Genomic DNA, 27,016 nt, shown 5'->3' with positions numbered 1-27,016 from the left:
GGATCCTCGCTGTCATCAGCCACCTTCACGGATGACCTTTGAACTGAAGGAGAAAAATACAGAACGAGATGACAAATATGGCTTTATTATTCAAATGATGGAAGCATAACGTTATACAATTTCCTTCAAAGATCGAAGCCTCTTTCACACGGAAAGAGTCTTCCGATCCCTAAATCCCGGTATTTAAAGTGGTAAAGTGACGCAATTATGCATGCTTTCCAATCAAAAACCTCGATAGTCGTACAATTTGGTGCAAATTTCTGGGTGTTTTTTATTCAACAATTTACATGATGAAGAATGGATCAAATCCCCTAAAAAGGGCTGCTGTGGTTAGCGCACAGGCCACGCAGTTAGGAGACCTGAGTTCAATTCCACCCTCGGCCATCTTTATGTGGAGTTTCCATGCGTGGATTTTCTCTGGGTACTCCTGTTTCCTCCCACATTCCAAAAACATGCTAGGTTAATTGGCGTGATGTGAGTGTGAATGGTTGTTTGTCTATATGTGCCCTGTGATTGGCTGGCCACCAGTCCAGGGTGTACCCCGCCTCTCGCCCGGAGACAGCTGGGATAGGCTCTAGCACCTCTGCAACCTTTGTGAGGAAAAGCGGCTGAAAATGAATGAATTAATTAATGAAATTACCACACATGCTAGGAGACACGGGCTCGATTCCCTGCTCGGCCATCTCTGTGTGGAGTTTGCATGTTCTCCCCGTGCATGCGTGGGTTTTCTCCGGGTACTCCGGTTTCATCCCACATTCCAAGAAAATGCTAGGTTAATTCCGACTCCAAATTGTCCATAGGTATGAATGTGAGTGTGAATGGTTGTTTGTCTATATGTGCCCTGTGATTGGCTGGCCACCAGTCCAGGGTGTACCCCGCCTCTCGTCCGGAGACAGCTGGGATAGGCTCCAGCATCCCCTGCGACCCTCGTGAGAATAAGCGATAGAAAATGAATGAATGAATGAAATGCACAAGCTAGGAGACACGGGTTCGATTCCCTGCTCGGCCATCTCTGTGTGGAGTTTGCATGTTCTCCCCGTGTATGTGTGGGTTTTCTCCGGGTACTCCGGTTTCCTCCCACATTCCATAAACATGCTAGGTTAATTCCGACTCCAAATTGTCCATAGGTATGAATGTGAGTGTGAATGGTTGTTTGTCTATATGTGCTCTGTGATTGGCTGGCCACCAGTCCAGGGTGTACCCCGCCTCCCGTCCGGAGACAGCTGGGATAGGCTCCAGCACCCCCGCGACCTTTGTGAGGATAAGCGGTAGAAAATGAATGAATGAAAAAATCCCATAAAAGATTAAAAAAACTGTCAAAATGTTGTTAGTTCGAGTCCCCGTCCCTCAAAGTATTTGATATCCCAAATGAGGGAAAGGGAAATAAAAGTGTAAGCTTAGTGTAAGCATCACCCCAGGTCTTGGCTGAGAGTCGAGGCGCTACAAAGACCTTTTCTCTGACAGACAGTGGGCGCTAACACAGATGTCCACGGCTCATTACAAAAACTCGGCCCGCTGTGGGTTCGAAGCACTTCCCTTTCACAAATACAGAGCTCGGTTCGAGTTCCCACCGAGTCGGAGCGGGGTAAAAGGGTGGGGTGGGGGGGGTGTGGTAGAGAAAAAAGAAGAGGATGACAGTTTTCCCAGCCTCAGCCCGGGGAGTCAGGCTTTTTCGCTGACTGCTGCGGCTGCTGCCAGCATGGCCAGCTCTTCTGTCAGCACTTTCCTCTCCTTCATCTTCACGCACAAAGCCTCCATTAGCTGGCCGGCAGAGGGGATCTGCAGAGAGGGGGTGATGGTGAGAGCACGGGTGTCAGGGTGACGGTAGAAAAAGGGGTGAGTGGGAAAACAAGGGAAACAAGGTTAGCATGTACACATCTTTGCTGCACTTCTGGATTGGAAACAAATATGTATATTTCACACATGTATGAGGTCAAAAGTCAATGATGACAAGGCTTGTAAAAAAAGACGTAGAATATAGACAGGAAGTACAGGAAATACAGTGGTGTTGCGGCACTTTTGTAAACATATGCACCATTGAAGTGTCTTATTGTTGATTTTTAATGCTAGTAAGATAGTTAATGTTAAAATACTTTTGTTAATTTTGCATTACTGTTTTATTGTTTTGCAGCGGTTTGCTTCTTTTTACATCTATATCAGGGGTCGCAAACATGCGGCCCGCGGGCCAAATGTGACCCGCAGGACACTAGTTTGAGGCCCCCGCCTTGATATGAAAGTTTAATGTTAGTGCGGCCCGCGCAAGTTTGATATGGATGCTGTATGGTATCATGTACCCAGAAATTTTGTTTACGTTTGATTAATGTTCATGTTAAAGGTTAAATAACTGTTAATAGTTATCCTCCCTATCCATGTGGAAGTGGTAAGTTTTTGGCTATTTAAGTTTAAAGGAAATAACTTGAAGGCTACCGTTTAGGTCGCTAGCTCTCTAGTTTGCGAGTGAGCATGTGTCTCAAGACCCTGCAGTTGCGCAATATGTTGTAAATAAAAAGAGTATAAATGTGACTATAGTCGTGTTTTGTCATGTCTACAGGGCTCTAATAATGCTTTGTTCATTTTAATCTGAAAAAAATAATTTGTCTACCCACCAACTATATGTGGTTTCTTAAGTTTTTATCATTTGCCGTTTTATTATCATTATTATATTTATTTATTACTGATTGATTATTCTTGATTTGTTTATTTATTTTTCATCTTATTTTGTGCAGAAAAATAAAAATTAAGATATTTGAGAACAGTGGAATGTTTTATCAGAGCTTTTCTTCTTGAAAATCGGAACCAAAGGACTGAAAAAGTTTGTATATTTTTCTGTTTTTAATAAATCAAATAAAGTTTGAGATCCCTGATCTATATAGTTCATGTTCTAAAATGTTTCTTAAATCATTGTCTATAAAGTTATTTTTTGATAGTGACAGTTTGACCATGAGATTGAACCTTATAACAAATGTTGTAATAAGGTTACCAACACAAGTGTGATGATAACCATAGAACAAAATGTGTCCCTTAATGAAACAGTGCAATAACCAACTCTAGGACTAATAAAATACAATAAAACACACGGTACAGTAATTAAAACAAAATTAAACATAACATAATTAAAACAACTTTCCGATCGATCACAAATAAAGTATGTCCGCAAAAAGCACATCAACCCCCCCCCTCCCCCCGGAAAAAGGTGTCCATAGAAGGACAGTCTCGCTGCCTCCTCCTCCTTCATTAAAGGTAACAGGCACAACACAACTCAAGGCCGACTGGTATGTGCCTGCGTGGGATACATCAAACACAGTGCTGGGTCCTTGGAGAACCCGTAGCGCCGAAGTGGGCTACTACTGAGACATGGCCTCTCTGTAGCGCCCCCCCCCCCCGGGAGGTGTTGGCCCTTGAGGTCCCACAACGACACACCCACGTAAGGGTGCGCTGTTTCCTCATCAGCTAATTGCACACGGAAACACTAACCAGGCACAAATAAGAGAGGCAGCCATGACACGTGAAGAAACTGCAGAGCAAAACAATCAAGGGCGTCTAAACAGTGGCCAGGGGGCCATTTTTGGGCGGAGGCTATTTTTTAACATTCTAAAAATCCAATTAAACTATAAAACTGATAGAAAAACAGCAGAAAACTCAACAGAGAGAAGTAATTTTACAAGAATAATGACAAAATATTAAAAAAATAAAGTCATAATATAAAATGGGTCGTGGGGGGTGTGCTGGAGCCTATCCCAGTTGACTATAGGCAAGAGGCAGGTTACACCCCGGACTGGTCGCATTCATACCTATGGACAATTTATAGTCTCTACTTTACCTAACAATGCATGTTGTGGCGTAACTGTGTTAGTATGGAAATAACTACAGAGTCAACAGCTGATGACATCATAGACGGGTGATGGCACTGACTTCTGGTTCCCGTTTCCATGCATCAGCAAGCTGCTAACAATGACCTTCTGTGATAAAAATAACCATATTGTATGCTAACTGGAAAATGTTCATGTTCACAAAGCTGGGGCACATGCTAACCAAGGCTAACTTAGGTCCTAAAATATACAGTAGATATATAGTACCTAGAATAAATATAAAGTATTGCATTGCTTTTGTTGCTCCCTGGACGTGGTGCAACTCACTGTCCAACATGGGACAAGCAGGACTTTTTTTCAGACTTTGATACCCTGCAGGCTGGTTGGAGGTGAGCAGTGATGCAGCTGCTCTCCTGGAATCCCCTGGGCTGCTTAAGGCAAAGGTCTTAGGAGTCGGCGCTAATGTTATGCTACAGTTGATTTAGCCACCCCCCCCCCACCCCCACCCTTGTCCCCTTTGGCGAGTGTGAGCGGGCACGGGCAAAGCGTGCTCAAGCAAGCCCAACAAGCTCTGTTTTTGCAAGAAGGTCCTGTCCCCTTTGGCAAGAACGGAATTGCTACAGCAGCATTAAGCCATGCTAACTCAGAGCCATTACTATTCAACAGGCCCCGCAGAGCAGACCTTTTTGTCTGGCTGTGATTTCATGAACATGTTTTAGAAGTGAACTGACATGTAAAGCCACTGACACTGACAAGCAGGCGTGTGTGTGTGTGTGTGTGTGAGAGAGAGAGGACAAGGACAGCGGCTGCAAGCAAAAGGTGTTTTCATGAGCCAATTAAATGACATTGCTATTCCGTAGCCCCGGGCACACCTCAGGGCGAGGAGCAGCTCAAAGTTACAGCACTCCAGTGGCCATTGTCTGCTAGTGGCGCTACACACTTTTTTTTTTACTTTATTCCCCCCCTCCCCCCTCACCCGACCACCAAACAGATCGATCACTTGGGCTCTTTTGTCTTCTCCCTCAGAACAGGTTAGCACGATTATTTTCAAGGGCTCAATCTGTGAGAAGCAGCAGAGACAGGGTACTGAATAGCTAAAAAGCTAGCATGGGGAATGGAAAAACAGTAAATAAAGATTCCAGCTACATGATGTGTACTGATTATTTACTTTCAAAGCATCAGTAGCAATGAGAAGCTGACAAAATTTAAAGGGTTCGATACACTCTGTGTAACACCCTCCGCACACTCGCACTTCCACTAAAGCTAATCAGACTTTTCGCGATGCTGATTGACAGCGATAGAGCTGCGTTCATGCCGAGATGGGCGTGACGGCCCACCGACGGAAATGTCCACATCCTCAGCTTGGCGCAGTGGCAACCCCCTCCCAAATCTCAGTGCGTTGGCACTGGAAGAGCAGGTGCGCCGTGCCTGCGCCTGGTCTACGGAATTGTGTTTTTATTAATCACATTATGGTTTGTTGAGGGTTTTGTCTGCAGAGGTTGACATCCCATTCAAAAAGTTAGCCAGGCTACATCCATTTCTGAATTACTGGCCAATGATGTAATGATTCCTGGATGTGTGTGTGGTGGTGATGTCCCTGGTGCAAGACGTCTCTGATGTAGGCCACTATTCAAGGTGTGGAGTAAAAAAAAAAACATCTTTGATCTTTGATCTACTCACTTTTGTTTGAAAATCAAATTGATCAAACTGGGGAATAATAACAACAACAACAACAAGATGATAAATAGATTAAAAAAGTCCAAGCACAAAGGCATCCTAGTAGAAAAATCTTGCATTTGATTATCTCCCATAATTTATATGTCACATTTGCAAAGTGGGGCTCAGGTAAGAAAAAGCAGCAGAGCACACAGGAGCCTATTCTCTCCTTCATAATTACCTACCCCTGCAGTGGAGCCGATCCCTCTTTTCTCCCCTTTAGGCCACAGGAGACTGATATGAAAGGGAATTGGACACTTGGGGCCACACATACTGTAATTAAAAACCTCTCCTTTGCTTGATACGTTGTTTGGAAACATCATTTGGGTGTGCATGGTGCATTTGTTAGGAATGTGACCTAAATACACCCTAGATTAAACACAGGGAAGCACCGGGTCTTTGTTTCAGGTTGCTACTCATTAGGTGCGGAAAGGAGGTGATTCAGGCACCGTTGGGGCTTAAATATAGAAAGGTGATATCCATACAAAGGAGATGCAAACTCTCAGGTGGAATTTTAGCACTCGAAGGCGGCGGCGGCGGCGGGTGACTGAAGCGCAGCTCATTGGCTGAGTTAATGTGCCAGGAAGTAGTGAGGGTGGGATCAACCCAAATTGACGAGGCCATATAATATGACACAATACAGGCTGTACAAATTTTAGTTAAATGTGGGAAATATGTCTTAAAGGTCACACAAAAAAGACTTAAGTGTTATTATGCAAGGATTCAGCATATTTCCCAAGACTTCAGGTCAGTGAGCATCTAAGCTTTGTTTGTGTAACGCCACCACAGAAGCAATGTGTGTTGATCATTGACTCTTAATTAAAACATTTGGCATTGTAGCGGCCATGTGGCAACACAAGTGGCACTCTGTCCTGGTTGCTCAGTACAATACACTGTCGCTGAAGCGACAAGTTGACAGCACAAAATTGTGCACTGCAAATTCAGCTGTTTCTAAAGCCCCATGAAAATACTGTCATTTTTCTGCCACGTTTTATTTTATTTAGCTTCTTTTTACACTTTTATAGTTAAGACGAAAGAAAGCCACCCTCCAGGAAGTCACTTCAGTCTTTTCGGCATGATTCATGTATCATTCATAAGGCGAGATGATACACAAGGTCTACAAGAATAAGAGATTTTAACATTATTTTTAAGAAAAGTACAATGAAAAGTCTAAAAAAATTTATAATATATATATTATCTACTACGATAATCTATTGGACTACTTAACACATATCTGCACCATGTGTTTATGCTCAACTTACTTGTGACTCATGAATATTTTACTCCTCTGACTATGCCTCATTCTGGCTCCATTCTGCTGTAGCGTTTTTGTATCATTATTAAAATGGTTAATGGCACCCAAAACCCGGTTAACTACTTCTTCTTCTATTGTTTATCCGCGGTTAGCAAGCAGCTCATGTCTATGGCTCACAGGGTTAGCTAATTTACTAGCAACCATTAACCATAACCGAAAACGGCATGAAGAAGATTGACAATGGTCTACAGCTAATCAGCTAATCAGGATGCCAACCACAATGGGCGGGTTCTCCCTTAGCCAATCAGGACTGTTGTGGCTCGTACAGGCACACGTTTTTAACATGAGTATACAACACCGTCTACTGGTAGCAGTAGTAAATACAACACACACACATACAACAGAGCACCGATATATCACTCTAATACACCACAAGGACACAGAACACAGTGCATGTTCAACCCCCCTGCAAAATTTTAATTAAAAAAAAATCCTCAACAGCAAGTCTGCCAAAAGTGAACCACACTGTTGCAAGGGAACACTGGAGTGGTTAACAGTTTGACTCCGGAACAGACCAACGTCCTCCTAAAATGTGTCCTATGCTACATGGCAGCTAGTTTAATGGTACTTAAAACACACAAACACACAAAGAAACACCGCCTCTGAAGTTTCTATTTAAATCAAATGCCATTTTAACAAGCTAAATAACTCCGCCTGGGGTTGAAAAAACAAAAAAACACTCCTAACGTCCTCCTCTTGGGAGTCTCCTCCTTATCCCTGCCACCGCTGCTGTGACATATTTACAGTACAAAGCCATGGAGTCCCCTCCGCATGCACACAAACACTTAGCCAAAAAAAAAAAAAGAGAGAAGGGGCTGATTTAATTAGTTCAATAATTAAATGAAGCTTAATTAGAGTCACTTTCGTTGGGAGAGAAGTGGGGATGCTGTTCCTTGTCATTACGGCGCTATAATGAGCCACAGAACACAACACACTGCATATCGCTGCCAGCATCAACGGTAATAACAATAATAATGAAAGTTTCTTTCTATTGTGCGAGGCGCAGAATTCTTTGAAAAAATGACGCCACAATGTCAAGACACCCTGACAAAAAAAAAAAAAAAAAAACGCACACAAACACAGAAATGAAGTGTATTATTTAGCAGCAATGAGCCACCCTCCCCCTTAACTTCAATAGGCTTTTAAAGTGAAAGGAGTTATGTCCGCCCTGTAGCCAATCCATAAAGGCCTTTGACGTTTTATGGCGAGGCCGTTCCAGATTGGTCCGGCTTGTCTCTACACCGCTGGTCTAATGTTCACCTGCTTGTTATGGTTGCGAGGCTGATAAGAAGTGATGCTTGGACGTTTCCCCAGGGTGTGATTGTGGGCTAAATATTAGCAGGCCCTCGGCGTCGCCCCGCGCCAGTAAACCACTGTTCTATCGTAAAGAAATCAACACACCCAATGACTTTTTAAATGTTAATATACTGTCATGAGGCTGTGTGTGTGTGTGTGTGTGTGTGTGTGTGTGTGTGCATGAAATGAGTCTGAAAAATGATCTGGAGGGATTGTGTGTGTGTGTGTTTGAGCACACCGTCCGTTTCATTATTGGCCAGCAGCAGAAGCCAGTCATTTCCCTGTCTTCATAAAGACTTGGCCCATTAAATTCTACCTCTATTCAATAATTAGGACTCCACAAATAAACCAAAGGCAATTAAATCAATGCTTCCCTGGGCTGGTGCCTGGACCCCGTTGGCCCACGTGGACACTCCATCTTCACCACTGGCATTATTCATGGTGGGCTGCGCCGGAACCGTACACTGCACCCTCTGGCCTGATCATGATTATTAGATAGCGGCGTCCCTCGATCCTGGCCGTAGAGCGCCGCTCGTGGTGGCTCTCCACTGACGGGCGGAGGGTTTTATTTCATTAACTCGCTGGCGGAGGTAAACAACAACAAGGAAATTAGGGATGGGCGTGACGATTTATCAACTGTTGATCGTTAAAAGTCGTGTTGGCTACGTCAGACTTGATTAGCGTCTATGATATTTGGCGGCTATGTCCCCGCCCCCCTTTTACTGACTTTAAAATATTTCCTCATTTTGTACAAAGGAATCAAATCAACTTTATTTGTATAGAACTTTTCCTGCAAAGAAATGCAACACAAAGTGCTTTACAGAATTAAAACAATTACCACAATTAAAAGGAAAAACAAAGAAACAAAAGAAAGCCCCTCCTTCCTACCCTCCATACTAGACCCACACACACAATCACACAATCACACAATCACACAAACATGGCATGGCACTGAGGATCAAGGAAACGCCACCTTTGGGGCCGTCCACACTGGGAGGAGCTGCAGGCTGTGCCATCGGGGGACCAGCACCCGGGCCCCCCGACAGACGAGCGGACCCCCACATTAAAGGGAGGAACCCCCAGCCGGCCGGGTCGAAGGGACCCAAGGATGGCACCCCCTCAGCAGACCCGACACAGCCCCCAGTGTGGAGGACCCCGGTGAGGTTAAAAGCTGAAGACTAAGAGCAAAAAATAGGACTAAAAAGATAAAACATAAGAAAAGTTTAAAAAATATGAGTTAAAAGCCTGATTAAAAAGGTGCGTCTTTAATCTTTTTTAAAAAAATATCAACAGTCTCCGCAGTCCTGAGGCTCTCCGGCAGGCTGTTCCACAGGTGGGGGCCATAGTGGCTAAATGCTGCCTCACCGTGGGTTTTAGTTCTGGGTTTTGGAAGGAAGGTGCCTGGACCAAGGAAGAAGTTGCAAAGGTTTTGTGCAGCTACAGGAATTTAGTTGGCATGGATTTGGGGGCCAAATCACTATGGGGCCCACAAAAAAAGTCATGGCCCCATCAGTCAGGTGCCCTTGGAATTGTCCTAACATTTGGCCCCTATACAGGGTACCTGGTTCCTGCGAGCACCATGTTGGTAACCCCATCTTTTCACATCGGCACAAAACCCATCTGACTATGTGGCATACATTCTGTACTGAACAGCCAGGACAGATATACTGTATGTGTACTGCTAAGGCTAAATGTCAATCATCTTGTTTCATTTCTATGGTTATCATTACATGGCAATCACTAGAGTTAGCCTTAAAGTAAAAGTATTGACGTAAAACAGTTGAAAATTCATTTCTTTCAGGAATTAATTACTATTGATGGTTAATTTTACTCATCAATGATCAAGTCAATGCCTTTAAATGGCCATCCCTGAAGGAGATGAGTGCAATATCTAATTTAGGCTGTGATGAGAGCATCAGAAACCTATGCCTGTGCTCCCTCTTCGCCATGACGACAGCCATAACTCAACACAGTCGCGCAAGCTGCTCTTGTTATGTTGACATGTGGCAGAACATGACAGCCATGGAGAACGACGGCCTTCACGCACACACACACACACATACAGTGAAGAAAATAAGTATTTGAACACCCTGCTATTTTGCTATTTCTCCCACTTAGAAATCATGGAGGGGTCTGAAATTTTCATCGTAGGTGCATGTCCACTGTGAGAGAGATAAACTAAAAAGAAAAATCCAGAAATCACAATGCATGATTTTTTAACAATTTATTTGTGTGATACGGCTGCTAATAAGTATTTGAACACCTGAGAAAATGAATGTTAATATTTGGTACAGTAGCCTTTGTTTGCTATTACAGAGGTCAAACGTTTCCTGTAGTTTTTCACCAGGTTTGCACACACTGCAGGAGGGATCTTGGCCCACTCCTCCACACAGATCTTCTCTAGATCAGTCAGGTTTCTGGGCTGTCGCTGAGAAACACGGAGTTTGAGCTCCCTCCAAAGATTTTCGATTGGGTTCAGGTCTGGAGACTGGCTGGGCCATGCTAGAACCTTGATATGCTTCTTACGGAGCCACTCCTTGGTTTTCCTGGCTGTGTGCTTCGGGTCGTTGTCGTGTTGGAAGACCCAGCCACGACCCATCTTCAATGCTCTGACAGAGGGAAGGAGGTTGTTCCCCAAAATCTCACAATACACGGCCCCAGTCATCCTCTCTTTAATGCAGTGCACTCGTCCTGTCCCATGTGCAGAAAAACACCCCCAAAGCATGATGCTACCACCCCCATGCTTCACAGTAGGGATGGTGTTCTTCGGATTGTACTCTTCATTCTTCTTCCTCCAAACACGCTTATTGGAATTATGACCAAAAAGTTCTATTTTGGTCTCATCTGACCATAAAACTTTCTCCCATGACTCCTCTGTATCATCCAAATGGTCATATGCAAACTTAAGACGGGCCTTGACATGTGCTGGTTTAAGCAGGGGAACCTTTCGTGCCATGCATGATTTCACATCATGACGTCTTAGTGTATTACCTACAGTAACCTTGGAAACGGTGGTCCCAGCTCTTTTCAGGTCATTGACCAAGTCCTGTCGTGTAGTTCTGGGCTGATTCCTCACCTTTCTTAGAATCATTGAGACCCCACGAGGTGATATCTTGCATGGGGCTCCACTCCGATTGAGATTGACCGTCATGTTTAGCTTCTTCCATTTTCTAATGATAGCTCCAACAGTGGACCTTTTTTCACCAAGCTGCTTGGTAATTGCTCCGTAGCCCTTTCCAGCCTTGTGGAGGTGTACAATTTTGTCTCTGGTGTCTTTGGACAGCTCTTTGGTCTTTGCCATGTTACAAGTTAAAGTCTTACTGATTGTATGGGGTGGACAGGTGTCTTTATGCAGCTAACGACCTCAAACAGGTGCATCTGATTCAGGATGATACATGGAGTGCAGGTGGACTTCTAATGGGCAGACTAACAGGTCTTTCAGGGTCAGAATTCTAGATGATACACAGGTGTTCAAATACTTATTTGCAGCTGTATCACACAAATAAATTGTTAAAAAATCATGCATTGTGATTTCTGGATTTTTCTTTTTAGTTTATCTCTCTCACAGTGGACATGCACCTACGATGAAAATTTCAGACCCCTCCATGATTTCTAAGTGGGAGAAATAGCAAAATAGCAGGGTGTTCAAATACTTATTTTCTTCACTGTATATGGATGCACAAGCTGAGTGACTGATGGGTTGGTTATTGACAGGGCCACTGAGATAATAAAGCACTGTCCCACTGGCAGCTCTATTAGAGGCTGACAGTGACAAGAGAAGTCTGCGGGCGCACAATCGAGACATCGCACATCCTCATCTTGTGTCAGTGACAGCCCGGCCAGATACTGTAAGCGCACTCTCATCCTTCTCTTCCTTCCCTTTTTCAAGCTATTTCTGGCCTCTTATTTTAGGATGTGCCGCTACTGAGGGGGGATCGAGATGATATTGCTCATTAGGGTGGAGTGTTGTTAGTGTCACAGGCAGGGTGACAGTCTACTTCACAGATGTTCTGCTTGGTGGGCTTTTCATCCGAGGTGATATGAGGGTAGAAAGGGAGTACAGAGTGGCAGCTCTCTTTGCTTACTCCTTGGGTGGAACTACATTTGAAACACTTATATGCTGGGACTACGTTAAAAAGCCATAGCATTTCAGTATGTGGAATCAAACTATGGAATGGATTGAGTAAGGACCTCAAACAATGCACAACGATGAGCCAATTCAAGAAACAATACAAGCAGTTGATGTTTGCTAAATACAAGGATGAAGAGTTTTGAACCAGTCATGATGTGCTATATATATCACTATATTGACACTTACTATGGTACACATTATGTCATTGGATGCTCATACCACCTCATACTTCGGTACGTGGCAAAAAATAGAAAAAAACCCCCCCAAAAAAACTTAGACTATATTAGGAAAGCAGGAAGTGAACAAATGTAACAGTTACTGATTGTAAAAGTACCAGATGGAGGGGTAGGATTTAATAAGCTTTGCTTCTTCCTACTCCTTTTGGACATGTGGAACTGTGAACTAATTATGGGATGCATTCAATTGTAATCTGATGCATGTTCAAATGAATTACCATTACCATTGGTCAATAAGCTAGCAGCGAACTGCACTAACTTTACTTACTTAATACATTCTTATCCTTGTTTTTTTAAACTCTAATCACAGAGAAGGGGCGGGATCAGATAAGCTCAGCTTCTTCCTACTCCTTTTCGGACATAAGAAAAAAACTACTGCAGTTTACCACCTTTACAAAAAGGTGAAAAACCATAAAGAGCGCTTAGCATGTGTTGAGATATTCCAATTCAAAACTTGGAAAGAAGTTCCAAATATAATTCCTATAGAACTTACAAGATGGGGTAAATAGGGACGGGTATCGTTTCCTTTTTATCAGACACCAGTTGCAAATCTGTACTTTTGGATAGGAAAACATACAATATATTTTTATAACAATAACAAATAATGACAAATAAAATGATAACTAGTGCTGCACGTTGGACCAGTGGTTAGTGCGCAGGCCTCACAGCTAGAAGACCTGTGTTCGATTCCACGCTCGCCCATCTGTGTGGAGTTTGCATGTTCTCCCCGTGCATGCGTGGGTTTTCCAAAAACATGCTAGGTTAATTGGCGACTCCAAATTATCCATAGGTATGAATGTGAGTGTGAATGGTTGTTTGTCTATATGTGCCCTGTGATTGGCTGGCGACCAGTCCAGGGTGTACCCCGCCTCTCACCCGAAGACAGCTGGGATAGGCTCCAGCACCTCTGCGACTCTTGTGAGGATAAGCGGTAGAAAATGAACGAATGAAAATGATAACTTAATAATAAATTCACAAACATGAAAAGGTGTTGTGTTGCTGTTGTGTGTTCCTTTGTCGAAACCTACAAGACCTGCACAATATCACTATTTAAAGCACTTGTTGCGGGTGACCGAGTCTGCAATTATTTAGCACCAAAATGGGGTACCGATTTTCACATTTTTGGATCGGTTTCTACCGTTAATGTTGGCTCAGGTGCTAATATGGCAGTGAGTTTATACAATACATGTAAGTTTTTCCACCATACTTGCAAAAGACCAGCTGCAATGTGTTTGTTTATGGAGATGTGTGACTATATCACCATGCAGTTACATATTCTGTGTTTTCCATTTGGGAACACGATATGCCTCTGTAATGCACTGAATGTTCCGTGGCGAAAATCCAGTATATGTACTTACTATATACCCATACTTGCCCAGCTTCAATGGACTGTGTATTTTACAGGCAGGTCCTTACCCTTCTCTACTTGTACGGGGGGACAAGAGCTAGATCAGGGCTTACTAGTAGCCACTTCCCTCCATAAAAAAAGCAAGATGAGAGGCTATAGATGGAGAGGAGAGCAGGGCAACTCTCCAGATAAATAAATAAGTCAAAAAAGAGAACAAGACGGATTTGAAAGGCGATAGAAAAAGTCTGCAGGAAGGGAGGAGGGGTCGACTGCAAGGGTCCCAGTGGTCCCCGTAGGGACCCAGGGGCGAGTCTCAGGCTTGTCATACTCCGCTCTTCCTGCTACCACTCCCCAAGACCTCACCCCCCCCCCCCCACCACCAGCGCGCCCCTCCTTCCATCACCCCTGTTCTGCCCACGGAAAACGTCGATAGCAGGCTGCCGGTGCCGAGGTCTCTTGTGAACACTAGCTCATTCTCCCGGCATCGACAGGCCCGCCAAATCAATATTTAGTTCCCCACTAACAAGCTGCCTCGGGGTCTGAGCCAGAGAGAGAGAGAGACAGAGAGAGAGAGAGATGTGGGACAGGGCAGGATGGCAGAGATAGACAGAGAACAGGGACTGAAAGCTGTCCAGCTAGAAGGGAAAAACATGGATTCAAGTAGCGTTAGTGTGTGTGTGTGTTAGTGTGGGAGGGGGGGAGAGAGGAAGGTGGAAAGGTCAGAGGAAGATCTGGGGAACAAGAGAACAGTGCCTGGTGTGTGTCGTGGTGCGGAGGCGACGCATGAGTGCCTGCGGCAGCCTCTGACAAGAACACAGACGATGCGCTCGCTCGCTCGTTCGCATACACACACACGGACGCACACACGCTCAATCACACACATATCACAGCCAGCAGACGCTGACAGAGCTCCAGTAAAGCTTTTTCCTGCTCAACGCTCGCAGATGAGTGGCCGTGCGTGTACACACTCCATCCGAGGAGTTGATTTCCTTTTGTTTTCTCGGGAAGATACGACTTTTGTCTCCCAGGCTATGTTCACAAGTACATGAGCATTTTTACATTATTGTTTATTTTCTTAGTGAACACATTTTAACACAGTCAAGAGGAGTCAAACAACAAGAGGTGGCGCTATAACCCTAAAAAGTATGGCTAACTGGTCCCCCGTCACATTCCAGCAAGTCCCAAGTCCGGCGTGTTTTATTATCACAAACGGGCCTGCTTAAATCGACGTTGACCTGCATGGTTGACCGCTTTTGTCGACATAAAATTTCACACCCAGAGGAGTAGTTTCTATGAAAAATGGGTCCGTTTATGTCGACGTGTGTTGTAGCATTGTCAACTTCATCATTAACAAGAGCAACGTATCTATTGTCTACTGATGCAGCATTAAAATGGGAGTCTGGAACCAATTAACCGCATTAAACGAGAAACAAATGTATTATTATTATTATGTTGTTATAGCAGGCTGCACGGTGGTTATGTGGTTAGCACGCAAGCTTCACAGCTAGGAGACCCGAGTTCAATTCCGCAGTCGGCCATCTCTGTGTAAATATTGCATGTTCTCCTCGTGCATGCGTGGGTTTTCTCCGGGTACTCCAGTTTCCTCCCACATTCCAAAAACATGCTACGTTAATTGGCGACTCCAAATTGTCCATAGGTATAAATGTGAGTATGAATGGTTGTTTGTCTATATGTGCCCTGTGGTTGGATGGCGACCAGTCCAGGGTGTACACCGCCTCTCGCCCAAAGGCAGCTGGGATAGGCTCCAGCAACCCCCGCGACCCTCGTGAGGATAAGTGGTAGAAAATGAATGAATGAATGAATGAAAATGATAACTAAATAATAAATTCACGAACATGAAAAGGTGTTGCTTTTCTGTTGTGTCTGTGTTCCGTTGTCGAAACATATAATTTTTGGATCGGTTTCTACCGTTAATGTTGGCTCAGGTGCTAATATGGCAATGAGTTTATACAATATATGTTTTACATCCAATACAGGTTTTTCCATCATACTTGCAAAAGACCAGCTGCAATGTGTTTGCCCAAAGACAGCTGGGATAGGCTCCAGCACCCCCATGACCCTCGTGAGGATAAGCGGTAGAAAATGAATGAATGAATGTTATTATTGTCTGTGATTGGCTGGCAAACAGTCCGGGGTGTACCCCGCCTCTCGCCCCTGGGATAGGCTCCAGCATACCTGTGACCCTATTGAGGATAAGCAGTACAGAAAATGGATTGATGGATAAAATCCTGTCATTGGCAGTCAAGTCTGGTGCATGTTACTGGTGACACCTAGTGGCCAGTCTAGACTATTTGTGTAGTAGTAGACATTTTTATGCTCGGAAATGCTTAATTTAGGGCACGAATATGTAACATTTGCTTAAATCTGCATATATTTAGATTGAGGGGTCCAGACATAACTCTCCCTGCGGATCCCGAGGTGTTCCCTGGCCAGTTGAGAGAGACGGTCTCTCCAACGTGACCGGTCAGACGTGGCCTGTGAACACCTTCCCAGGCAGGCACTCCGGAGTCATCCTGATCAGATGTCCGAACCACCTCTTCTGGCGAGGCGCAAGTTTCTTCCAGTTGACAGTGCTTCTCACCTATCTCTAAGTGGGAGCCCAGCCACCCTCTGGAGAAAACTCATTTCGGCTGCTTGAACCTGCGATCTTGACCTTTCGGTGACTACCCAAAAGCTCATGACCGTAGGTGAGGGTCGGAATGTCGATTGACCGCCAAATTGAGAATTGAATCTAACAAGTCAACATGCCTATCTTATATGAATATCGATGCAGAGATAAATGGCACTATGACTTACCTTTTGCTGAAGGATGCGGTTTAGATGATCCAGCCAATCCTGATCTGAAAGAGTCTCTGTCCCCTGCGAAGATGGAGATGATAATTAGTGACACAAATAGCAAGAGTACATTCCACTCAAGTCAGACGAAAAAAGGTTCCTTGATTTCTCCAGAGAGAATGAGCCACTATATTCAAACACTTAGCAGGCTGGACCTTGAGGACTCTCTCTGGAGAAACGCCAGTAAAAAGTTTACATGCTCGGTATAATGACTTAACAGAGTGGCGGCCTTGTAATGAACACGATGAACTGTGTGGCCGTGCGGACCACTTGGCTTCGGACAAGGTCGACTGTATATTCACACTGTGACACGGTCAAGCGTAAGAGAAAGTGTCTGACTGTATTTGTGTGTGTGTGTGTGTGTGATTAAAAGGAAAATTCCAGGTGGGCAAAAGAGTCACAAATCCAGTAAAACTGTCCACTGACGTGTGCATTCAAACTTTATGTGTACTTTCATTTCATAGTCTGCTTCAGGCGCTGACTGCACTGGTGACTTACAAAACAAAGAATGCAGACAAATTGCATAGTTTATATTATCTGTCACATACTTATTGAGTTTTAATGCTCTGATTTGAATTTAGAATTAATCTTTTTCCCTCAGAAATAATGTCAATGGAATTAATCTCTCTCTTTTATTGAACTTCTAGAACTTCTAGGCTATGCTTTATGTAACATTCTGGACTGTCATACTTGAGAAACAAATAATTAACAAATGTACTGTGCTTGAAAGTTTAGTCTCAAGCTTCGATAAAGACGAAACCAGTGCAATTAATTCTCGATTCAAGTTCCTTTGCGGGCTGCACGGTGGACGAGTGGTTAGTGCGCAGACCTCACAGCTGGAGTGGAACTGTGTGGAGTTTGCATGTTCACCCCGTGCATGCGTGGGTTTTTTCCAGGTACTCCGGTTTCCTCCCACATTCCAAAAACATGCGACTCCAAATTGTCCATAGGTATGAATGTGAGTGTGAATGGTTGTTTGTCTATATGTGCCCTGTGATTGGCTGGCCACCAGTCCAGGGTGTACCCCGCCTCTCGCCTGAAGACAGCTGGGATAGGTTCCAGCACCCCGCGACCCTTGTGAGGATAAGCGGTAGAAAATGAATGAATGGATGAGTTCTCCTCCTACTTTGTGTGGAAGTGGTAACTTTTTGGCTTCTTATTTTGTCTTTCACCACCCTCGGTCTTCTCTGTGTGGACTTTGCATGTTCTCCCTGTGCATGCGTGGGTTTTTTCCGGGTACTCCGGTTTCCTCCCACATTCCAAAAACATGCGACTCCAAATTGTCCATAGGTATGAATGTGAGTGTGAATGGTTGTTTGTCTATATGTGCCCTGTGATTGGCTGGCCACCAGTCCAGGGTGTAACCCGCTTCTCGCCTGAAGACAGCTGGGATAGGTTCCAGCACCCCCGCGACCCTCGTGAGGATAAGCGGTAGAAAATGAATGACTATTCATACACATATTATACATACATATGAATAGACACGTTTACATTATTATTTTGTGCATGTAAAACTTTAATTATTGTCTATAAACTTGGACATATACAATAAAAATATACAGAAAAATCATTACATAAACAGGGGAAACAGTGTTGAATACTTTTTTTGTGGTTGTTGTGTATAAAACACAAACCGATGTCAATTTCAGCGCCATTTCTCAACGCCGACTGTGACTTAAATTACGGATTTTTGTGTGACTTATTTTCAAACAAGTGTACAGTATAGCAGACAACACTGTGTATTCTCTTCCCACATATCAGCACATGTTTACCCCCTTAGTCTTTTATCAGCTTTCTGGACTCGTACAGGTGTGAGCCTTTGTGATATTTCAGCGTAAGCCTAATTAGCAGCTCGGCGCTTACAGTAACTGAGAAAACAGGAGAGCAAGCGAGCGGTTGAGAGAGTCTGGTCTTCAAACATATACAATGTCAAGAGGTGATCAGGATACAAGAACAATCCACTCCATCCTCCACTCATCCACAGGGCCTGGAGCTGTTTGGCCCCTTTCTGAACCTTTGCTGCATGCTATGGAATGGACACATGCATATAAGCAGCATGTGTGGGTGAATACATGTGTTCGATATAGGTGCATCCCATTGATGTTATATGTTTAATACTATTAGGCTGCAGCTTAGATTGATATTTTTAAAGCTTTGAAGAACCAATTAATATCACTCAAACTTATGTGAGTAAATGAAGTGGAGAAAATGATTAAGTTTCTTCGAATATCTCCACCAACTAAGTGAAAACCGAATAATTCCTATCAGCCACTTAATGTGTACCCTGTGGGAACTGGATACGCCTCTGTACCGTGCCAAAATACATGTACTGTAACACCTGTACTTAAAGCATGTTAGAAAAAAAGACTCGGGCCACAGTGCGTTCAGTTGTGATGAGTGGAGAACATTTTGTTCCAGTACAGGTGAAGTGGAGCTGCGAAAGGGGATCAAATTGGTTTCAAACGTGAGTAAGCACAGAGCGACCCACTCTCATCTCCTGAGAGATGTGGAGGAGGAGGAGGAGGAGGCGGAGGAAGACATCTCCACAGACCTGAGGTTGATTGCAACATGGATTTGCTAATTGACGACGCCGTTGGGCTCACGATGTATGACTTAGTTAGAATACTTACTTAGAATCGGAGAGAATGGTACTTGTTTTGTGCAATGTATTCAGTTGTACGATGCAGAGTTTGTCCGAAATGTTGCGCAACACGATTACTTTAAGGGACACAATCATTTTGAACCATGGGATCTTGGGAGACCTGAGTCAGTTACTTTTCTTTTCCTTGTAGAAGATACGATGTCAAACATCAATACTTGTCCAGTAACTTATTGTCATTGACAAGTACTATTTACTATCCTTTCCTTATTTCTAAAATCACAAATACTTAAACTTTCTGATATAGTTAATCTTCAAACAGCTAAAATAATGCATAAGAAGTACATTTGAAACACTTATATGCTAGGACTACGTTAAAAAACCATAGCACTTCAGTATGTGGAATCAAACTATGGAATGGATTGAGTAAGGACCTCAAACAATGCACAACGATGAGCCAATGATGTGCTATATATATCACTATATTGACACTTACTATGGTACCCATTATGTCATTGGATGGTCATATTGGAGGTGCATAATTAAAAAAAACAACCCAAAAACAACCTTAAACTGTATTATGGAAAGCAGGAAGTGAACAAATGTAACAGTTACTGATTGTAAAAGTACCAGATGGAGGGGTAGGATTTAATAAGCTTTGCTTCTTCCTACTCCTTTTGGACATGTGGAACTGTGAACTGATTATGTTCAAATGAAATTAAACCATTACCATTACTATTACCATTACATTCCCCATTATGACAACCTTTATACCGTCTTTTCTGCTGTTCACTCCAGTTATTCAGCCTCTCCTCTTTCTTATCTCTGCGGGGATATCCGATCATGAAGCGTAGCAGAAGGGTTTATGAACTGATTATGGGATGTACTAATTTGTAATCTGCTGCACGTTCAAATGAAATAAAAACATTACCATTACCAATATCTGGCATTGCTGGGTTCTGTGAAAAAGGGCAAAGACAAGACTCTTCCGCTGTATGAAGTAGACCAGTAATGAAGATGCTTTTGATGTAGTGCATTAACACTGCCTTTAAACGCGGCGCAAGCGTGGACTACAACATTCTAATTAATATGATTCGTCTTCATAAAAGTTTGCCTTGCCCACGTCTGTTCATCCATCAATAAGCCGAGGTCGACCCGAAGCAAAGAGCTGCAGCGAGGCTAAACAACAAGAGATGAACTCACAACTTATTTTTCCACACCAACGCCAAATCGACAGCTCGGACTCCCGACGGATAGTCTGAGGTTACTGTACACCGTTGAGTCTGCGCTGACAAAAGAAGTTGTTGCCCAAAAGCAACACGTCGATGTTTCAATCCGACGGAAACTTTTAGTATGTTTATGGCACAATACGTTATAGGTAGGCGCTGCACCGTGGGCATCATTTAGAGGTGATCTCGACCCTGCAGTTAGCGTTAAAGGGCTGGTACGTACCTGGTCTGAGTCCATTATGTCTGCCAGATCGTTCTCCGACATATTGAGGATGGAGGCAGCAATGGACTTGGCTTTGATCATGGACTTGGCTGAGGCGCCGGCCTGCCTCAACCTCCTCCTCTTCATCAGCTGCTGCTTGACCTCGCGCACCTCTAAAAGTATCTCACTCGCCAGGGCCTGGAGGAGAGATAGAAGAACATGACGAAATGGATACGGAGAAGTGCGAGAAATGGCGGATGAATAAATGAAATTGATCAAGCATGCGGCAGCGAGGACTAGTGCATTATGGAGGAATATTGAGTTTGACACACTCAGATTCTCTCCGGTTTTGCCTTCAAGGGAGAGCGGTCCTGAGGGTTTGTTGCCCCGTCGATTGAAAGCTGCGGGAACGCGGCTTTGATATCAAATGCACCTCCAGTTTTTGCTAAAATCTCCACAGACAGAGAATCATTCATCAGAGGCAGAGAGGCGGCGTGAAAATGCAGCCATTCATTTATTTATTTGCTTTCTGAAGGTCTCGGCGCACAACAGGGCAGCATAACACTGTTAATAATTAAGCTACGAGGGGGCCGCTGCAAAATGGTGCCCGAGTGGACGGCAAAGCGAGGCGAACAACGGAGGGCCTGGGATGGCACGGCGGCCGCGGCGCTAAATGGGAAGTTTGCTCTAAATACAGAGAGACAATTAAATGTTAAAACTGCCACTGTACACGAGCAAGTCAATAAAGCAAACTCCCCTTTGCTTCATTTCCAGCTTATTGATCGAGGCAATAATCTTCCGTATCATTCCCTTGTAAGCCCCGCTGAAAAGCTGACCTTGGAATAGATGGTCAGACGAGGGAAGCTGGGGGACGGCGTAGCTCTCAGCGCAACGCAAACAAATAAACAAATAAGAAAAGCGTACAACTTGCTTTCGGATAGAACATAATGTAACCGAGTCAGGGAGAGATGAGGGAAAACACGAGCGCAAAAACTGATGAAGATTTTTGAAGCGTGGCAAACATCTCTCATGCTCCAGGAGTTGCACACTGGCGGAGTTAATAAAGCCTGCAGTGAGAGGACCTCTGTGAAGTTATGTTTTGTCTTTTTTTTTTTTGCAGGACTAAACACGCCGCAACAACCAAAACCTCAAATTACATTCACCAAAAAAATGTAAGCTCACCACCATCGGCTAGCAAAGCTCACTAACACTGAACAAAAAAAAGCCCATTTATCAGTTTTTACCAAGATAACTTTTAAAATTTCATGTGGTTTGAATAAAATGATTGGTGTGGTTTTAGCTCATTAGCTACTGGCCGGAGACCCCTGACTTGTATGAACCTAAAGTGTAGGGCATCCTCCAACCTCGCCTGCCCAATGAGGAGCACTCATTGTCGGACACACTTTGTCAGAGGTATCGCTGGTGCCGTGGAGCTCAGAAGCCGGATGTGAGGGCGCCGCGTTTACAAACTGCAACCAATCGTAGCACAACATCGGTAGTAGAATTGTGGTCATGACATGTTTTTTTTTGTGGGACTACCGTGCTCCCGACACTTAGCACAGTGGTTCTCTCACATGAATGCACCTTCTCCTTCAGCGACAGTTTGGTGGAGAATTTCAAGTTCATGTTCACAAAAATGGTGTGAAATGCCCTTATCTTGCTCCAATAACTTCTGCCTGAGCTTGTGGGAGGGCAGAGAGGACAGCCACACCCATACAGAAGCCGGCTCCCCTGTGACATCACAAAGTCACAGTTTTGCAACGCCCTCTGAAACAGAGTGTTTTGAACCATTCCAAAATCCTTTCAGGGCTCACTTCCTAATGCGTAAAACCTCATCATCTGAAACTTTAGCATGGTTTTACACGAGAATACAACATTGTAACTACATTTATAGGTCCGAAAAGTGAAAATAGCACAATTGGTCCTCTTTTAATGCTACAAGTCTTTTAGACGTCTTCTATTTTATTCATAATAATAGTGGTGAAAATCGTTAAAAGGCATGCTGCATTCAGTCGACTTGCCTTTAAAATCTCCTCTCCATGTACGCTACACCTCCATCATGGGTCGTCAAAGGGTGATGACAAATTTTATTGTAGTTTGGATTTATTGACTTCATTTCTTTGTACTTGTATTCAGCAATCTTTGCTCTCTACTAGCCTAATAGTTAAACATCTGTCACATTTTAGCTTTATTATATAGTGGTTAACTTTGTTGACAATTGGGAACGTTAAAAACAACAATTCATAAAGTTTTTCCCCATATTTCTCATTGAAGTTTCATTTATTAATTAATTTTCTGTGCCGCTTATCCTCACTCGGGTCATGGGTATGCTGGAGCCTATTCCAGCTGACTTTGAGTGAGAGTCACATAATAAAAATAACCATTCACACTCACAATTAAGTCTTCAATTATCCTAACAACTCAAAAAGAGACGCCAAAACGGAGCTAGGAGCCAAGATCTTCTTTATATTAGCTTTTTATAGGGTGGTTATCTTGTTAAGAAGTGCAATGCGTGAATTTGAATGGGTTCAGTCAACCAGAGGTCAAGAGATTTTCTGGAATGGACTGTGTTCAACCTCAGCGGCACCACTGTAAGATGAATATTATTAAATCATAACTATTGTCTATTAGATCTGATAAATGGAGCTGGTTTTGGTAAAAAAAAAAGTGCAGATCCTTAAGGAATACATAGCACATTACACATCTCAGTCTTTCATTTACGGCCTTAATAGATATTCACTGTCACTAGTGGAGGGTTACATTTAATTGACCTAAACCCTGCATGTGAAATAATCGGGAATGAGATTAAGAAGGGAATTCATCACCCCATTCAGAGGCGCGGGAGGAACAACAGAACACACACATGCATGCACATGCACTAACACACACAGTAGGTGCCGTGTGTGTGTGTGTTGAGTGCTCTTAGCCGGAGCTAGCAGCACAATCACTATAGCCAGAGGGCCAATTTAGACGAGGCAAGGATTAAGGCATAGCGATGGGGATCAAATGAGGAGCTAAAAAGACATCTTCAATAATAACTAGCTCCGTCTGAACCTTTTCACACTAACGCACAAAAGCACAAAAGGGCCTTTAAAAAACACAAGAAGCGCCAAGGAGGAGAAAATGATCTACGTTCATTAGACACGCAACAAAATCCATTGCAGGGTAAGGGTATTTAAGGTTATTGTGGTTAAATAACATTAAAAATAATAGTAAACAGTCAAAAGCCAAGTTGCCTTCCTTTCAAACAAGAATAATAAACTTAAGTATGTGTGCCACCGGATTTCAAGGCCGCTTTTTTGCCGTGCCTGAGGCAGGTGGGGCTGCTGCCACACAATACAGGAAAAAAAAAAATCTCTGCATACACATTCAGACACAAGCGTAACAAAAAAATAAGCTCATAAAGACACTGAGACACATCTATACACACACACACACACACACAGCCCTCCAGTCCTGATCAATACATGACAAGAGTAAATCTCCTCCGGACGTAAGGCAGCCCAATCAAAGGGCTGGCTGTTCTTATAGGGGATCACAGCAGCCAGGGGCAGGCACACAATGATGTGAATCCTCAACAATATCACAATGGCCCCCACCCCGCCTGAGGTTATGGGAAACCGAGGTGAAATGCAATGTGAGCACCTTCCGCTGTATTTCAATATTTCTGCAAATAAAAATAATCCATCTTCTCTTTATACATGTATAATAGATCCCATGTGTGTGTTCTTGGCATATGGATGTCTTGTGTATACTTGAGTAACATAAACAATCAGAAGGCAGCAGTTCACTCCATCCCACTTCTGACATCATTCGACATTCTGACACCATAGCAAAACTGCAATGATGCCCCCCCCCCGTCAGACTACTGCCGACTTGATGAGAGGATTCCCTGTGTAAAGGGTCCTCACCCAGTTCTGTGAATAGCCTTCAAAGTTAACAACCCACTTCTGACACCCTTTTGTCACTAGATCCAGATTGTGAACCCATCGCTTTCTGGAGACATGCATCACTCAGGAGATAAACCTATTCCACAGAGGTCTTGCCAACTGGGCAGACCGCAGATTGCCTTGCAGTTAATTAGTTAATAATCACATACTACAGTATTAATTGGCCCTGTACTCTAGAAACCGCTCATGAATGATACAGGAAAAGGCCGAAATGATACCGTGTCAAAGCCCAGGGCAGTGATACTGATAAAATATAGAGTTTAACCATGTCCAGTATCAGCCCCCGTAGCTGTCCACTCAGAGCGCCCGTGAAACAACCAATCAGAGAACAGCACACGAGTGCTTAGTGCCTATTGCTTCTCCAGTCACCAAAAAAACCCAAACTTTAATTGTCAGACATTGATAAGATAAGACTGTTGATAAAATATTATTGTTGAAATATTTTTGCAATTATTGTGTTTACACTGTTTAGATATAATACATGTTATAAAATGAAAAATTTCTGTAAACAAAATGGTCTTTTGATTAAATAGTACGTGATAATAAGCTCATGATTAAATAGTATGTGATAATAAGATCATCTCATGGTTTGTCTGGTATCAGGCTCAGTATCATGCCCCCAAGTGTCAGTATCAGCCCGAGACCGAAGGTCACCATGTGATAACCTATAATAACCTATAATAACCTATAATTACAAGCGATAGGTCCATGTCCCTTCACTGGTCCTCGGTTTCCAATGGCCTCACCCATCTCTGGGGTTAATGGAACAGTGGTCTCCCCACTTCTGACACTATTTATCATAAAACTCTTTGAAGGAGTGCTTTCAACTCCGATCTGATCCCAGGTTTGTTGGAAAGTTGCAGTTGGAAAAAGCAGCGAGGCGATTAAAAGCCCTTATCCACCCAAAATCTGATGAACGCTGGCAAAGCTCCACCAAACCATGTGCATGATTTATATATGTGCAGAAATAGGCACCGCTATCTCTGCCTAGCTTCTTCTTTCTTTGACAGACAGCTGTCAGCACAGCGGAGTTGCGGGGGGACACACTTTATCAGTCTGTGCCAGATAAACAAACACACCTCCAAATGATGGATTACAGCTCCACAAAAACAACCATGCCAGTTCTCCTAATCTCTCATTTATCTACTTGTGATGGCCTTTATCTCCTCACGCATTAGGAAAAAGTACGCATAATGACATCAATCTTCTATTTCTTGTCCGGGGGAAAGATTTTTCAGCCCTTGACAGTGATTTAAGACGGGCGAGATGATTCAACGCTGCACCCCCTTGGCCTTTGATCAAGCGGCCCTTTAGCGGAGCACCTTGATGAAAGAGTGAAGCTGCTCCAGCTGGGAGGAGGCCTGGCCAAGCTGCCTCTGAAGCCCGTCCAAAGCTTGGGAGCTCTGCTGGGTCATTCTCTCCATTTGCGTAGTGGCGTTGTGTTCCAGACTAGCCAAGGCCTGCTCGCTGGCTCCCACACGAGTCTGGAGGGCATGAATGCGCTGCTCCTGCAAAACAAATACATCAGGAAGGACAGGTCAGCTATTTACAAAAAAAGAACATGGAAAATCTCTATTTTGTTTATGCAAAATTAGTCCAAATTGTAAATATAGAACCAAAATATGTATGTATATAAAAAACAAAATGTGTATTAGAATGGCAAGGAATGTATTGAATTTTCTGAGATAGAAGTAGCTATTTACTAATACCCTACTACTGAGAGTACCAGGTATTTATTTTATTTTGAATTTTTATTCATTTTCTACCGCTTTTCCTCACGAGGGTCGCGGGGGGTGCTGGAGCCTATCCCAGCTGTCTTCAGGCGAGAGGCGGGGTACACCCTGGACTGGTCGCCAGCCAGCCAATCACAGGGCACATATAGACAAACAACCATTCACACTCACATTCATACCTATGGACAATTTGGAGTCGCCAATTAACCTAGCATGTTTTTGGAATGTGGGAGGAAACTGGAGTACCCGGAGAAAACCCACGCAACTCCACACAGAGATGGCCGAGGGTGGAATTGAACCCTGGTCTCCTAGCTGTGAGGTCTGCACACTAACCACTCGACTGCCATGCCGTCCTGAATGAGAAGAAAAGGGCTTAAGAACATGTGCTCTGTATTGTGGTGTCCCATGAAGTTACATATATGCATGACCTCACAGCTAGGAGACCAGGGTTCGATTCCACCCTCGGCCATCTCTGTGTGGAGTTTGCATGTTCTCCCCGTGCATGCGTGGGTTTTCTCCGGGTACTCCAGTTTTTCCTCCCACATTCCAAAAACATGCTACGTTAATTAAACCTACAGCTGTAAAAGCATTGTGA

At 43.7% G+C, this 27,016-nt stretch overlaps 1 protein-coding gene across 1 annotated transcript in view; it reads right to left on the bottom strand.

Moving 5' to 3' along the window:
• Positions 1 to 332: 332 nt before the first annotated feature.
• The window catches only part of cntln (centlein, centrosomal protein), a 111,768-nt gene continuing 85,084 nt past the window's right edge, over positions 333 to 27,016 (bottom strand). The window contains exons 23-26 of the mRNA XM_058066876.2: positions 26,011 to 26,196; positions 20,760 to 20,936; positions 16,670 to 16,732; positions 333 to 1,779 (exon numbers count right to left, since the gene is read on the bottom strand). Coding sequence (XP_057922859.2) covers positions 1,663 to 1,779; positions 16,670 to 16,732; positions 20,760 to 20,936; positions 26,011 to 26,196 — 543 coding nt within the window. The 3' untranslated portion in view covers positions 333 to 1,662. The remainder of the gene's footprint in view (positions 1,780 to 16,669; positions 16,733 to 20,759; positions 20,937 to 26,010; positions 26,197 to 27,016) is intronic.

Source organism: Doryrhamphus excisus, linkage group LG9 (genome assembly GCF_037039965.1).
Source record: "Doryrhamphus excisus strain RoL-2023G ecotype Guam linkage group LG9, RoL_Dexc_Guam_v1.1, whole genome shotgun sequence".
Lineage (NCBI taxonomy): Eukaryota > Metazoa > Chordata > Actinopteri > Syngnathiformes > Syngnathidae > Doryrhamphus > Doryrhamphus excisus.
The sequence above is the reverse complement of the archived record's forward strand: the minus strand, read 5'-3'. Positions and strand labels throughout refer to the sequence as shown.